The sequence below is a fragment of the Camelina sativa genome, chromosome 7 (genome assembly GCF_000633955.1).
Source record: "Camelina sativa cultivar DH55 chromosome 7, Cs, whole genome shotgun sequence".
Taxonomy (NCBI): Eukaryota; Viridiplantae; Streptophyta; class Magnoliopsida; order Brassicales; family Brassicaceae; genus Camelina; species Camelina sativa.
The window spans coordinates 24,366,546-24,382,766 of NC_025691.1; the positions used below are offsets into that span (position 1 = coordinate 24,366,546).

Sequence of the window (16,221 nt, forward strand, 5' to 3'; positions counted from 1 at the left end):
CAATATTTTTTTGGATCTTAGGTAAACTAAATGTTTTGGACCCTTTTCAAATTAAATTTTTTTTTATCCCCTTTATTGAAGGATTTTTTTTGAACTTTCAGTTGGTCTCTTGGTTTTTGCCTCTCTTGTCCCATGAGCTGGGCCTGAGATCAATTGGGACGTGATAGAAGAATTATTTAAACGATAATTAACTTGCAAGTAAAAGTGCATTGGACTTTGTTGGATATAGGCTTTACCGCTAACATTTGATGAGGCCCAAACAGAAAATCCATATAATTTTAGGGTTTTGTGTTATAAATTCGACCATTAGCAACATGGATAAAATCGTAATTTGCAGAAAGAATAAAAGGAATGAAGGTTAGAGGTCCACTATAAATACCAATGTGCACATGATCCGAAAATAGGCAAGAGAAAAAATGACAAATAACTAAATTATATCATCTGCGTTTAGTACTTTGTCATTTTCTGTAAACACTTATTTCATTTTAAGGTTAATAAAAGGACCAGATTTGCTCTTATCCCCAAATTCCCGTTATTAATATTATTGTCGAGATCTTCCATCAACAGCCTTGAGGGAGCACGATATGGATTTTGCATCGCTGTCTTCCAGGTTAACAAGTGTCTTTGCTCATTCCCACGTGAATATACCAAAGATCTAACATAAAATAGGCCTGATGTTGGATTTGTAATAACTAATAATTATATGAGTTTTGATTGTTAAAAGCTTATGAATTTCTCTCTACATGAAGTCTTTAACTATAATCGCCTTTTAATTATTTTAGTTTGAGGCTAATAGACAAAAGTAATCAAACCTTTCATAAATTGTACTATATATGTGTCCAATGTCTCGACAAGGTTTTAAATATCTCGGTTCTTTAACTTTACACATGGCGTGCATCGGAGTTATTTAACGTTTTTTCAACTATTGCATCAGATTTTTTCGAACAAAATGAATTTAGTTTTTTTGACCAAGTCAAATATATCAGCCAGAATGTCGCATTAACTCCAAGCATCTCCTTAGGTTACATTTTAGATAGAGAGGCAAAACCCGATACGTGATATGTGATTGAGAAATAAGCCATGAACTAGTCAACATCTTTTATGTATTATTAGCTAGTTGCGTGTTAATATTTCCTACCGGAAGATGGTGTGTCCGTGGTTAATTTGTAAGGTTACCATACTATTGCACGATGACCAGAAAACGACCGACACACCACCATTTCGTTCTATTTAAAGTTTGAACTTATGCTTCTTTCCTTACTTCACAATCATATATCGGAAACAAAGAAATCATAGTCATGGCTATGTTTGCTTCCATCTTCTCTCTTCTCTTTGCTATTCTTGTTTTCTTTGCTGCACTCGGTGAGTAATTATCTTATCATATGCATGGCAAAATGAGGTTATAAGTTTTTATTTTTCTATTAAGATTTATTCGATAATAGTTAGTAATAATTATTAACCTTGAGGTATATAATACCTGTAGAAGCACCAACAATGGTGGAATCACAGAAGCTGTGTGAGAGGCCAAGTATTGGGACGGCACGAGGAATTTGTAGTGTCAGTAATTTTCCGTGCAAAGATCATTGCATCCGAGTTGAGAAAGCACCACACGGATCTTGCCAATTTGCATTCCCAGTTCACAAGTGTCTCTGTTACTTTCCATGTTAATAGACTACAATACTTTAATGCTTAATATTATGCGTTTAATTCACATAAACTAAGTCTGTATCACTCCATGAGTGCGCTTTATGACATATACCAGTTATGATTATGTTGAATTCTTATAATAGTGCAAATTTTATACTCTTGCCCANGTGATATGTTTTCTCCTTTGCAGAGAGCAGCGATGTTAATGTTTGGGTGCGTTGGATAGATTTTGATTTCTGCTGATGGGGTTTGGTCGGAAGTCTGTCAAATTTTGAGGGTTCAGCGATATAACAGGGGTCGAAGTCGTGCCTCTGAATTTTTTCTTTTCTTATATAAAAATTGTAAATGGATTTTAGTTACAAATAACAGTATAGCTTTTTGAAAAATTCTATAAAACATCAAATTGTTATAGAGCAAAGAAAAGTATATTTTGTTTCAGAGTGTCGAAAGAACAAAGCACATATAATAGATGCAACCAGCTGTGTGTGCTGAGTCGTCCTAATAGACTGTGCGAGTATGTGGTATAAAGTTAGGCATAACAAGGAAACTAGTACAATAGTAAACGCCGGGCGTAAGTTTCCTGACCGAAAAGTGATGCATCTTCCATGGCTCATTCTGTACCAATCGGCTCCACACGTGTAGAGAAAGCAAATTTTTTTTTTTTTTTTTTTAATTTAATGTTAAATTATATTTAAAATAAAAATAAGCGCTTTACAAAATTTGTGTTCAGAAAAACTTTTGAAACAGGTTATAAAAACTCATTCAATAAAATCTGGTTGCAAACCAGACTTGAATGGTAGTGTTATTGCCTCCGTTAATCGTACTGAGACAATTGCGTATAATCTTGTCTATTAACTTGATCAGCTGTTCCGTCGTCGAAAGGGGTTCACCGTGCCGTCTCCCCTTTATTTCTCTCCAAAGCGTGTAAATAGTGGTTTGGAAAGCATATCTCAGAATTAATTTGTGCGTTTTTTCTAGAGCATTACCAGCAAGAAGAGCAAAAACTTCGTTGAAATGGTTTGTGTGCTTGTCCCTGAGAAGCTTTTTTGATTAATCTTTTCCACACCAACTGTGAGTACGAACACTGAAAGAAGAGATGCTCTCTCGTCTCCAGTGGGTGACTGCAGAGGATACAGCTCGTATTTGCCTGCAGATTCCATAGTTGCATTCTTTCACCCGTCGCGACTCTGTTTTTAACGACCAACCAGGTAAGGAAGGCATACTTTGGAGTTGCATGTGAGAACCAGATCGCTTTGTGATCAGCCATTTGTGGCCGAGCAACGTGGATATGTTGCCATGTCTCCTTAGTTGAGAAGTTGTTCCGGTAGCAGTCATTTTTCCCTTTCCACAGAGGTATGTCTTCTCCATGGGACCGAGAGAATTTTTGGTTATGTATCTCCGCCTCCACTGCGGTAAGGGAAGGGAGGCGATGTCTTCTTCTTCTCTGCATAGCCATTACTTCAGCCAGAGTACTCGCTTTCGAGATTCCCAGATCGACGAATCCCCTGTCACCTAGTGTGTCATGCAAACAGCCTATAGAGCACCAGTTATCATACCAGAAAGATGTTGATTCACCATTATGAACTTCCATCTTAAAAAACTGCTTTGCCAAGTCCCTGTATTTCAGTAACTTTCTCCAAATCCAAGAGCCACAGGTTGTGTTTTCTTTTACCGCCCAGAAAGAACCTTGCCTAATAAGAGAACGCTTCACCCAATCAACCCATAAGGATTGACGAGCTGAGAGAATACACCAAATCAGCTTGAGTATACTTACTTTACTAGCCTCTGCAATGGATCTTAACCCCAAACCTCCTTCACTCTTTGGTAGACAAACCTCTGACCAAGCGACTTTGTCTTTCTTAGTGTTCAAGGAAGGACCAGACCACAAGAAAGCAGAACACAACTGATCAATCTCTTGGATGCAGGATTTGGGGAGTCTAAACGCAAATATCCAGAAATTGGTTAAACTTAGTATCACTAAGCTAATGAGCTGTAAGCGGCCAGCAAAGGAAAGCATCCTAGCTGTCCACGAGGCTATTCTTGAGCGTATTTTTTCAATGAGAGGGAGGTAGTCACCTGCAGTCATTCTTCTCGGGAGAAGGGGCAAGCAAAGATAGCGAACAGGCAGAGAGCCATATTCAAAAGGGAATTTGTGGAGAATCTCTTCTTTATGTGTCAAGGAAATACCAGCCGTGTATATTGTGGATTTTTCGATACTAATGTGCAGACCCAAGTGAACCGCAAAATCCTCAAAAACCTGCAGGGCACCGGAGACTCATTGCTTGTTCCCATCGACAAACACCATCAGATCATCAGCAAAACAAAGATGTGTGAGTTTTAACTGTTTACACTTTGGATGATAGCCAAATCCCCTGTTCGCAGCCGCCATGTCCAATTTGCGAGAGAGTACATTCATGCAAATGACAAAAAAATACGGGTTGAGAGAGCAACCTTGACGTAAGTCTCTCTTACTGCCAAAATAACCAGCCAACTCGCCATTCACTTGGACTGAAAAAGATGCGGTTGTGATGCAAGTTTGTATCCAGCGGACATACTGCTCAGGGAAAGCCATTGCTCGCAAAGTGGAGAGTAAGAAGCTCCATTGCACTGAATCAAAAGCTTTAGATATGTCTATCTTTAAAGCACATCAGGGAGAGATTGTTTCCTTGTGGTAGTCCTTGATGATCTCTGTTGCAAGAAGCAGATTTTCCATCAACAGCCTGTCTTTGACAAAAGCGGATTAGTTTGGTGAAATGAACTTCGGTAGAATGATCTTTACTCGATTGGCAAGAATCTTTGATATGACCTTGTAAAGAACATTGCAGCAGGATATCGGCATGTAATCTTTCATGATCCTTGCTTTCTTCTTCTTGGGAATGAGAGCCAAGATAGTAGAGTTAACCCCTTTTGGAAGAAATACAGTGCGGAAGAACGATTGAATAGCAACCACAAAATTGTCACCCAAAATCGCCCAGGAGGCTTTGAAAAACTCCACGGTGAGTCCATCTGGACCCGGAGATTTTGAGCCAGGCATTGCAAATAACACACGTCTGATTTCCTCCTTAGAAACTTCATGAGTTAGCAAACTCGTATCACTCTTGGCACATCGAAAATCCAAAACCGACTCCAGCTCATGTTAGGACCATGGGATGTAATCAGTAGGTTGCAGATTGAGAAAGCTTTGAAAATATTTTGCAGCCTCATTCTTAATTTGATCTTATTTAGTTACCACTTGCCCATCATCAGAATGGATCTCCTTGATACTATTACTAGCCTCTTGAAGAGTAGCTGCAGTGTGGAAAGCGTTGTTATTCTGATCACCAGTTTTCAGCCAATGAAGCTTCGCCTTCTGTTTCAGATAGCTCTCCTCAATATCTGAAAGCCTACGCCAATTTTCATAAGTAGCTGCCTCATCACCAACAACCTGTGATGTTGGATTAGCCATTGTTTTGCCTGCAAATCGCATAAAGTTCGATATGCGTCCTTAGTGCGAATAGTAATAGCACCCACCATTCGTTTTCCTATAAGCCGCAGATGTGGCTTTAAACCTTTTAGTTGCATGGAGAACCGATGCATTGCGGAGGTAGAATGAAACAGAGGTGGAGAATTCCGCCAATGTCCTTCTAACTCTATGTGGTAGTCCGAGTGAGATGTAGTGGCAATAACAAACTTGAAAGGCTTCTTTATCTTCAGAACCTCCGCCGAGAGATAGAAACAACATCGAAGGTGATCAGAGCAGCCTCCCGACTCAAAGACAGAGTAGGACTGCACAAACTTCTGAAACCAATGTTTTTTGATAAGCACTCTATCAAGTTTCTTGCAAATAATTCCATCGTGAATCTTATTACACCATGTAAAACGTTGACCATGGCAATTCATGACCGAGAGTTCACAATATCTTGCAATATCCTGAAAATCCCGCATTCCCGAGGGGCAGTACGGAGTAGAAGCATTCAAAGAGTGATCATCCCCTTCTAGGATTTCATTGAAATCACCACAGAGCAACCAAGCTTTGTCTTTGAACAAAGGGGAATCCTGATGGTATCGTAAATAATTCCAAAGAGACTGTCGTTCAGAAGGGAAATTGGAAGCATAAATGAAAGAAACGAAGAACTCATCCATCCCTTCAATGTATATAGAGCACGTGATTAGCTGGGAGGTTCTATAAACCGGAGTCACCCTAACATTGTTCATCCAGACCACCCACAGTCTTCCTAACTTATGTTCATCATAGTTCGAGAGGAAAGACTAATCTGCAAAAACTGATCACACCACTCGGTCAGCCCGTCGTTCCTTAACCTTTGTTTCAATCAGACACCCAAAATCAAAATGCCCTTGTTTGATCCACTCTTTCACAACCCTCTGCTTTTCCTTCTTATTGAAACCCCGTATATTCCGAAAGAAACCTGACATCAGAGTTTTTTGGGGGAAAGATGTGTTTTCACAAATTTTGGAGGCTGAATCCGACTACTCTGGGAACCTGTTGTTGACAAAAACTTATGGACCTCCTTGGATGCTCGAGGCAAGGATGGTCGAATAGACGGACCTCCTTTGAAACTTTGATTCGAAGCTTTGAACCGTTTAATCATTTTGAGATTCTTGACCCAGTCAAGCTAACCAGTTTCTTATGGTGCATTTGATAGAGAGAGATTCTAAAATATGGTTGAAAAAACAGCCATCGACTTATTATCAACATGCATGTTAAAGTTTTCTACTGGAAGATGGTGTGTATGTGGTTAATTTGTGAGGTTAACACACTATTGTACGCTGACAAGAAAACGACCAACACACCACCATTTCGTTATAGTTAAAGTTTGAACTTATGCTTCTTTCCATATTACACACTTCACACTCATACATCGGAAACAAAGTAATCATATAGTCATGGCTAAGTTTGCTTCCATCTTCTCTGTTTGATATGGGCTTCGCCCTAATATGCCGCTCGGCCCAACAAGAGTTTAAACTGTGATTTCGGCCTGACAAATTTAGGAAAAAGTCTATTAAGCTCCGTAGAGGGCAATTTCGGGAATTCACGCAGAAACCCTAGAGTGCCCTAACTCTACACTCACCTATAAATAGCTCAATACATTTATTGGAAACCTCATTCTGACTCCCGGACATTACTCAGAGAGCAAGACTTCGCATCGAAAACAGATTTTATTGTCTTTTCTGTAAGTCATTTCCACCTTTGAGATAGTCATTTCTCTGGTCGGCAGCTTGTCTGTAAACTAACGAACTCTCACTCTTTGTAATTGACGACCTCATTTTATTAATAAAGGACTTGCTCCATTCTTTCCCTGCAAAATCTTATTTATTAGTATTGTGCTCATCCCGGTACAAACAATTGGCGCCCACCGTTGGGCTAGTTCAGAGCGCTCCTTTTTTGACGTTCAAAACTGACGGTCATCACTCACAGAAAAGATTCGAGACGACATGAAGAACTTGGAGACCTCAAGTGAAGAAGAAACTGCTGCCACCATGCTACCAGCGCTCGGCGCGCCGACCATGCCTTTGGAACCAGACCCATTGGGACGCACCAGAACTCGAACGCTCCCACCTACCGTAACAACATCGACCGCATGCACCACGCCGAACAATGCTACCATTGAAGCAGCGCCCGACGTGCCCATCCCACCTCCTACTGCCACACATGCCAAGCATCGCCAAGCCGTGGATCCAGTTGTAATCGACGGTGCCATCCTTCCAGCTCCCATGCTTGCTGGACAGCAGAAAAACCTCGACGATCTGATGCAGACTATCATCACCAGACTCGATAGCCAGGACAGGCGAACAGCCGAGTGAATTGATGCACTCCCTACAACATAAGAAGCAACGCAAGATCAGATCAACACGTTCCAGCGACTTAACGCACAAGCGTCGACATGCAAGTGATCCTGCCGACCAGGACACATTGCCACACCAACCTTCGCCAATCAAAGAACTCTAGGCGAGGCACAAACACCGGTCGACGTTTATCATTGTAGGATCTGTCGACGACTACACTAGGGTGACACGTTCAACGATCATCGTAGCAAAAGAAGCTTACCATAATCAAATCGACGACCAGCGAGCTCGTCTCTTTCAATGACGACCTCGCAAGCTTCCCACAAACCCGTCTCTCGATCTACCTGAAATCGGGAACCGCGCACATCAAGTTCGAGGGTGACCTCACCACGACTAACCTCGAAACTAGTACGCCGCCTTCCGAGATCACTCATACCGACCTCACAATGGAGAAAACCAGGTAGTAGCGCCGCCCTCACCTCGGGAGATCCCGTCCTCTCCAACGAACCCAGATCGGAGGAATCAGTGACCTCGGTATCGCAAGGGTGATCATCGAAACCACCATGTCACCCTCTGATCCGATGACCAACGATGGTGATGCCTTCAAACGTATCATCCTCGGTTGTGCCGCCCAGGGTCACGCTGCCCTCACGAAGATCAGCAGTATCCGGACCTACAAATTCTCGATCGCGTCGCCCTCCGCTCCTAGAAACGCCAACCTCGTTCTCATCCCTTCCTTGCTGATCCCTTCTCTCGCTCACAATAGTGCTAGAAACCGATTCTTTACGCCGACCTTTGGCCCGCTAGGTTTCACGAAAATATCGCCAACCTCCAACTAGCGGGGAATCTTGCCGATCAACCATCTCAAAGGAAGCGAGATCGACCGCTGTTTTCGCCGATGCCACCCATCAAAGATTCGGATTCACGCAACAACTTCACAATGTAGAGCTTACAGCTCAACATTGGTGATCAATTCTCAGCCCAACACCGCTACTCATTTTCTCGCATGTCTCGGAGCTAAACGGTAAGTTCAACCTCATCACTCAAAAAAAAAAAAAAAGAACGCTCGACATATCGAGCTCATCAGCACTTCAAAAGAAGACATCTATAAAAACAAATTATTACACTCGCAAGAGTACACTTAGTCAAACAAGCTCTCTCGAACGAGTCCGTCTTAACGAGTGTCCAGCTTCTACATTGTCGCCCTGGCCAGGTGTACGATTTAAAATGTGTTCCACATGGATGCAGCGGTGAAATAATCCGCACAAAAAAAAGCTGACCCAGTTTCGCAATCAGCTAGCAAACGGTCAAGTTTGGATAAGCCAAGTCCTTACTTGCATTCTTTTGCTGACCTCGTGGCACACACAAGGTAAGGAGGACACCATGACCGCACCTAAAAGGTACAACGAGCTCATCTCAACTACCACTCTAAAACTTGGTATTCAAAACACGTATTAGGATAAGCCGAGAAACGTCTCGCCCCGTAAAATACATCTCGAAACCAAGGAAAAAAGCCGAGCATGTCTCGCACTAGCTTGAGGGTGCCTGAACTAATAAGTCAAGTTCCAACTTGCATGTTCTTGCCAAACCCAAACACCCACAGGATAAGCTAGACATAAAAGCCGCACCTAAAAGTACGGCGAGTCCGTCTCGCCTATCGCTTTACTCTATGTGGACCTGCACTCTACAGTTTGGTGCCCACCTCCAGCTTGGCGCCTACCTCAAGCTTGGTGCCAACCTCCAGCTTGGCGCCTACCTCAAGTTTGGTGCCGAGCTCCAGCTTGGTGCCGAGCTCCAGCTTGGTGCCTACCTCAAAATTGGTGCCGACCTCCAGCTTGGTCCCTACCTCCAGCTTGGTGCCTACCTCTAGCTTGGTGCTTACCATAAGTTTGGTATCTACCTCAAGCTTGGTGTCGACCTCCAACTTGGCGCCTACCTCAAGCTTGTTGCCCACCTACAGTTTGGCGTCTACCTCCAGCTTGGCGCCTACCTCAAGCTGGGTGCCGCCTCCAGCTTGGCGCCTACCTTAAGTTTGGTGCCGACCTCCAGCTTGGTGCCTACCTCAAACTTGGTATCGACCTCAAACTTGGTGCCTACCTCCAGCTTGGCGCCTACCTCAGGCTTGCAATTCTCAAGCTTGCCGCCCTCGCGCTCGCTTACCTTACTTTTGCCGCACTCAAGCTTGCTTCCCTCACGCTCGCCACCCTCGCGCTTGATGCCTTTACGTTCGACGCCCTCACGCTTGACGCTCTCGATGGAGACCTCCACTCTCAAGCGTGGTGCCGACGTCCACTCTCGTTCTCTGTACCGATCTCTACTCTCATTCTCGGTGCAAACCTCACAACCTTCTCCCACACTATCACAAGTGCCGACCTCAAGTTGACGATTAAACCTCTCCTTGTCGCTCCCATGAGAGGACATGGGACGCAAGCACACAACATGAGCACCAATCTCATCTCGCTGATCTGAAAACTTTCGTCTATCGCACAAGTGCTGATCTCCGTTTGCTGATCTCTCCTCTCACTCGCAAGATCAACCTCTTCTTGCCGATCTCCTTCCTTGCTTGCGAGACCGACCTCGAGATCACTCTCGAACGTGTGAGAACCAAAACTCAACTCGTCGACCTCCTCTCGCTCATATCGTCGACCTCCACTTGCCGATCTTCTCTCGCTCATTTCACCGACTTCCGCTTGTCGATCTTCGTCCTCACACGTAGAACCGACCTTAGAATCATTCTCGATCGCGTGAGATCTGAACTCAACTCGCCGACCTCAACCTCACTCTCGCCAGGGTAGGAGCTGACCACGGAGCTCGCCCCCACGGTAGGACAAGCGCCGACCTGGAATGAGGATTTGCCGACCTCCAGAGCATCACATAGCATCCCGTCAACCTCAATCTGCCGATCAATGGGCTCGCGCCGACCTCTCTCACCTCAACCTCGAATCAACGACTCTCGCCCGACAACCGCCGCCCTCGGTGGCATCGCGCAATCCCCGCTTAAAAGTTTATTCCCTAAATCAATCTGAAGCAATCAGCCCGAGCAGGCATATTCACAGACAATTCGAGCACGCCCGCTGATCGTAGTAGAACTGTCGCTCTCCGGACTAAGGGGGGACTATTGTTGGATATGGATTTCGCCCTAATATGCCGCTCGGTCCAACAAGAGCTTAAATTGTGACTTCGGCGCGACAAATTTGGGAAAAAGTCTATTAAGCTCCGCAGAGGGCAATTTCGAAATTCGTGCAAAAACCCTAGAGTGCTCTAACTCTACACTCACCTATAAATAGCTCAATACATTTATTGGAAACCTCATTCTGACTCCTGGACATTACCCAGAGAGCAAGACTTCACATCGAAAACATATTTAATTGCCTTTTCTGTAATTCGTTTCTACCTTTGAGATAGTCATTTTTCTGGTCGGCAACTTGTCTGTAAGCTGACGAACTCTCACTATTTGAATTAACGACCTTATTTTGTTAATAAAAGACTTGCTCCATTCTTTCCCTGCAAAATCTTATTTATTAGTATTGTACTCATCCCGGTACAAACATTCTCTCTTCTCTTTGCTATTCTTCTTTTCTTTGCTGCACCTGGTGAGTAAATATTATCGTATACTATAATATGCAAGCCAAAATGAGGTTACAAATTTTTCTTTTATAAATTACAATTTATTCGACATTAACCTTGAGGTATATACATGTAGAAGCACCAACAATGGTGAAGGCACAGAAGCTGTGTGGGAGGCCAAGTACTGGGACTATGCGAGGAATTTGTAATTTTAGTAATTTTGCGTGCAGGGATCATTGCATATTATATGTAAGTAGTAATAATATAAGAAAAATGAAAACAAAGGAAATGGGTGACATGACGATGAAGCAAAAACATAAAATTAAGTTTCATATAAAATGGAAAAACGGGAGATTTAAATTAATCTCAAATCAAAACCAGTTATGGACAATGGAGCGAGCTTTACAAATTAATGGTTCGCATGATCGCATCAGTGTCGCCAGATGCGTCGGTTCATCTTTCACGATCTTCTTTCCAAACATTAAACCGTTTAAACTACTTCTTGACTAAGTCAAATTAACTAGCCGCCCATGTGAACGATGTGACACTCGACTCAAAGCCAAAGCAGCCACTTAAGCAACAAAGATAGCGATGCAACCCATCCATAGGGAAAGATATGTGGTGGAGAAACCAGCCGTCAACAATGAATAGACCAGAATGTTATCTTTGATATTTCTACTAGAAGACGCTTAGTGTTAATTTCTGGGGTTATAGTCTGTGATTATACGATGCACTAATAGAAGACTAGGTCACTATCATTTCATTATAAATAGAGGTTAATCTAAACCTGATTTCATCACATAACACATACATACATATTACATACATTGAAAACAAAATTGTGATAATCATCATGGCTAAGTTTGCTTCCATCATCACCCTTATCTTTGCTGCTCTTGTTCTCTTTGCTGCTTTCGGTGAGTAAATGATCTTATCATATGAATGAAAACTGTGTGTTTAAATGTTATTTTCATTTATTTTATAACTAACCCTGAGATATTATTAGGTACTTGCGTGTTAATGTTTCCTACCGGAAGATATCGATGGTGTCTACGTGGTTAATTTGTAAGGTTACCACACTATTGCACGATGACCAGAAAACGACCGACACACCACCATTTCGTTCTATTTAAAGTTTGAACTTATGCTTCTTTCCTTACTTCACAATCATACATCGGAAACAAAGAAATCATAGTCATGGCTAAGTTTGCTTCCATCTTCTCTCTTCTCTTTGCTATTCTTGTTTTCTTTGCGGCACTCGGTGAGTAATTATCTTATCATATGCATGGCAAAATGAGGTAATAAGTTTTTATTTATATATTAAGATTTATTCGATAATTGTTTGTAATAATTATTAACCTTGAGGTATTTAATACCTGTAGAAGCACCAACAATGGTGGAAGCACAAAAGCTGTGTGAGAGGCCAAGTATTGGGACTGCGCGAGGAATTTGTAGTGTCAGTAATTTTCCGTGCAGGGATCATTGCATCCGAGTTGAGAAAGCAGCACAAGGATCTTGCAAATTTCAATTCCCAATTAACAAGTGTCTCTGTGTCTTTCCATGTTAATAGACTACAATATTTTAATGCTTAATATTATGCGTTTAATTCATATAAAATTAGTCTGTATCACTCCATGAGTGAGCTTATGACATATACCAGTTATGATTATGTTGGTTTCTTATAATATTATAAACTTTTATTCTCTTGCCCATATTATACTATTCATGTCACACGAACATCATTTGCAATAAGACTTGATAACTTCTCTATAATGTATATAGACAAGAGGAACACAACATCATCTCCAACAAAACAAAAATGTCAGAAACAAAAACTGGTGGTGCTTTGAAACTTTGATTCGAAGCTTTGAACCGTTTAATCATTTTGAGATTCTTGACCAAGTCAAATTAACCAGTTTCTTAGGGTACATTTGATAGAGAGATAGTCTAATATAGTAATATATGGTTGAAAAAACAGCCATCGACTTATTATGAACATGCGTGTCAACATCTTATATGTATTATTAGCTACTTGCCTACGTGTTAATGTTTTCTACTGGAAGATGGTATGTACGTGGTTAATTTGTGAGGTTAACACACTATTGTACGCTGACAAGAAAACGACAGACACACCACCATTTTTCGTTATATTTAAAGTTAGAACTTATGCTTCTTTCCTTACACTTCACACTCATATAATACATCGGGAACAAAGTAATCATACAGTCATGGCTAAGTTTGCTTCCATCCTCTCTCTTCTCTTTGCTATTCTTCTTTTCTTTGCTGCACTTGGTGAGTAAATATTATCTTATAATATGCATGCCAAAATGAGGTTATAAATTTTTCATTTTATAAAATTACGATTTATTCGACAGTAACCTTGAGGTATATATATATACATGTAGAAGCACCAACAATGGTGGAGGCACAGAAGCTGTGTGGGAGGCCAAGTACTGGGACTATGCGAGGAATTTGTAATTTTAGTAATTTTGCGTGCAGGGATCATTGCATCCGAGTTGAGGGAGCAAAACATGGATCTTGCAACGTTGCCTTCCCAGTTAACAAGTGTTCCTGTTTCTTCCCATGTTAATCGACTAGAAATTTGTGACGGTTAATTGTGAAATTCACATAAAATAAGTCTGTCTCATTCCATGAGTGGACATGTACCAGATATGATTATGTTGGTTTCTTATAATATTATAAACTTGTACGCATACCGTTGCGCCCATATTAAATTGTTCATGTCACACGAACAACATTTGCAGTAAGGACTGAGAAATTCTCTAATAAGGGCACATAATAAAGAATTTGAACGTAACCAAGAGGAACACAACATCATCTCCAGTTTAATGAAAAATTGGTTTTACTTTGGCGATTATTCAACTACATAATTAAAAAAAAAGTAAGAAACAAAAAAATGGTGGTGCTTTCAAACTCTGAGTTGAAGCTTTGAACCATTTAATCATCTTGAGATTCTTGACCTAGTCAGATTAACCAGTTTATTAGGTTACATTTGATAGAGATATAGTCTAATATGTGGTCGAAAAACCAGCCATCGACAACTGTTCAACAACTTATCTTTATGTTATTATCTACTTGCGTGTTAATTATATTGTCTACTATGTATGTGTTTAATTTGTGGGGACAAGTAAAACACTAAGTCCCCACCATTTCATTACAAATATAGTTTGATATACATTGAACTACAGTAGTAATAGTCATCAACTCATCATGGCTTTTTGCTTTCATCATCACCGTTCTATTTGCTGCTTCTTTCATCTTTGGTGCTCATGGTGAGTAATGATCTTATGATAATGCATGGCAAAATGGCAACTTAATTAGAATTTATTTGACAACACATATATTTTACTAATAAGTTAATAGCGATCTTGAGTTCTTTATAAAAGAATTAACTAATCTTGAGTTATGAATGCAGAAGTTGTGCCAAAAGAGAAGTGGGTGATGGTCATGAAATAGTTTAAACAACATTGTGTCCAAGAATAAATGCATAGTTGGGGGAGCAAGACATGGATCTTGCAACGTTGTCTTTGTTTCTTCGCATCTTAATGTACCAAAATTCTTGGTGCTTTATTGTGTGTTGGGTATTATACGCAGATTAGCCCAGTCCTAATTAAGTGTAACATATATGTTCATGTTCATGAGATTTAAATTAACCTCAAATCAAAACCAGATTTACAAATTAATGATCCGCATCAGTGTCGACAGATGCATCGGTTCATTTTTCACGAACTTCTTTCCAAACATTGAACCGTTTAAACTACTTGTTGACCGAGTCAAATTAACTAGCCGCCCATGTGAACGATGTGATACTTGACTCCAAGCCAAAGCAGCCACTTAAGTTACAAAGATAACGATGCAACCCATCCATAGGGAAAGACATGTGGTGGAGAAACCAGCCGTCAACAATGAATATACCAGAATGTTATCTTTGATATTTCTACTAGAAGACGCTTAGTGTTTAATTTGTGGGGTTACGGTCCGTGATTAAACGATGCACAAATCGAAGACTAGTTCACCATCATTTCATTATAAATAGAGGTTAATCTAAACCTTATTTCATCACACAACACATACATACATATTACATACATTGAAAACAAAATTGTGATAATCATCATGGCTAAGTTTGCTTCCATCATCACCCTTATCTTTGCTGCTCTTGTTCTCTTTGCTGCTTTCGGTGAGTAAATGATCTTATCATATGAAATGAAAATTGTGTGTTTAAATGTTATTTTCAATTATTTTGATAACTAACCTTGAGAGATATATTCAGAGGCACCGTCAATGGTGGAAGCACAGAAGTTGTGCGAGAGGCCAAGTGGAACATGGTCAGGAGTTTGTGGAAACAATAATGCTTGCAAGAATCAGTGCATTAATCTTGAAGGAGCACGTCATGGTTCTTGCAACTATGTCTTCCCATATCACAGATGTATCTGTTACTTCCCATGTTAATCTCCCAAAACCCAAATATCATTGGTGCTTAAACGTGTGTATTTTACATAAAATAAGTCTGTGTTACTCTATGAGTGACTTTATGGCATGCATGCAAGTTTATGTTTCAATGTTTAGTTGGACTTTGTTGTTATAATACTCCATATAAATGTAATATGTACAACGTAAGACTGTTTCTTTCTATTTCGTATTTGTCTACAGCAGGCGACACCCCAACAGAACCACTAATTTTTATTTATCGAAAACATAAAAACAGAGAAACACACGACCATTAAATGACTTACGAATATGCATGTCAAAAACAAATTTCTCATTTATATAAGAAAAATCTAGGACGTCACGTTTTATCACTATAGCCAGGTGAAACCCCCAATTTAATAGTTTGATCAGGCTACCAAATTATGCATGGTGGAGAAATGAAATATTGATTGAGAGAGTTGAATGACGGGGGAAAAGATCCAAATTTTTTACGAAAAATTCAGAAAATTCAGGATTATGGATTTAATAGTTTGATCAGATTAATTCCTTTAGGAATTACCGAAAAATTCATGCAAAGTGGTGAATTAGTCTTTATTTTTAGGCTTTTATGGTAATCCTTTTACGATTTTTTTTACAGTTATTTTGCCAATTCCTTTGCTAATGAATTTACAATTTATACCTAGCTAATTTAACTAATTAATCCACCAAATTTTGATGAATTTCACCGTTTATTTCTTTAATCACCCTGAACTAGAGGCTCCAATTAGTCCA

The 16,221-nt window shown here is 40.6% G+C and overlaps 1 protein-coding gene and 3 long non-coding RNA genes across 4 annotated transcripts; all 4 read left to right on the forward strand.

Annotated features, from left to right (window-relative positions):
* On the forward strand, window positions 1,232–1,811 carry LOC104702331. The gene is made up of 2 exons (XR_002032569.1): window positions 1,232–1,362; window positions 1,484–1,811. It is a non-coding gene; the product is annotated as an uncharacterized LOC104702331 (long non-coding RNA).
* Window positions 11,823–12,710, forward strand: LOC104702332. The gene is made up of 3 exons (XR_002032782.1): window positions 11,823–11,915; window positions 12,005–12,296; window positions 12,381–12,710. It is a non-coding gene; the product is annotated as an uncharacterized LOC104702332 (long non-coding RNA).
* On the forward strand, window positions 13,132–13,726 carry LOC104702333. Its single transcript, XR_002032783.1, has 2 exons — window positions 13,132–13,290; window positions 13,404–13,726. It is a non-coding gene; the product is annotated as an uncharacterized LOC104702333 (long non-coding RNA).
* Window positions 15,068–15,654, forward strand: LOC104702334 (defensin-like protein 4). Its single transcript, XM_010418188.1, has 2 exons — window positions 15,068–15,199; window positions 15,293–15,654. The coding sequence occupies exons 1-2, from the start codon at window positions 15,136–15,138 to the stop codon at window positions 15,469–15,471; spliced, it is 243 nt and encodes an 80-aa protein (XP_010416490.1). The 5' UTR covers window positions 15,068–15,135; the 3' UTR covers window positions 15,472–15,654.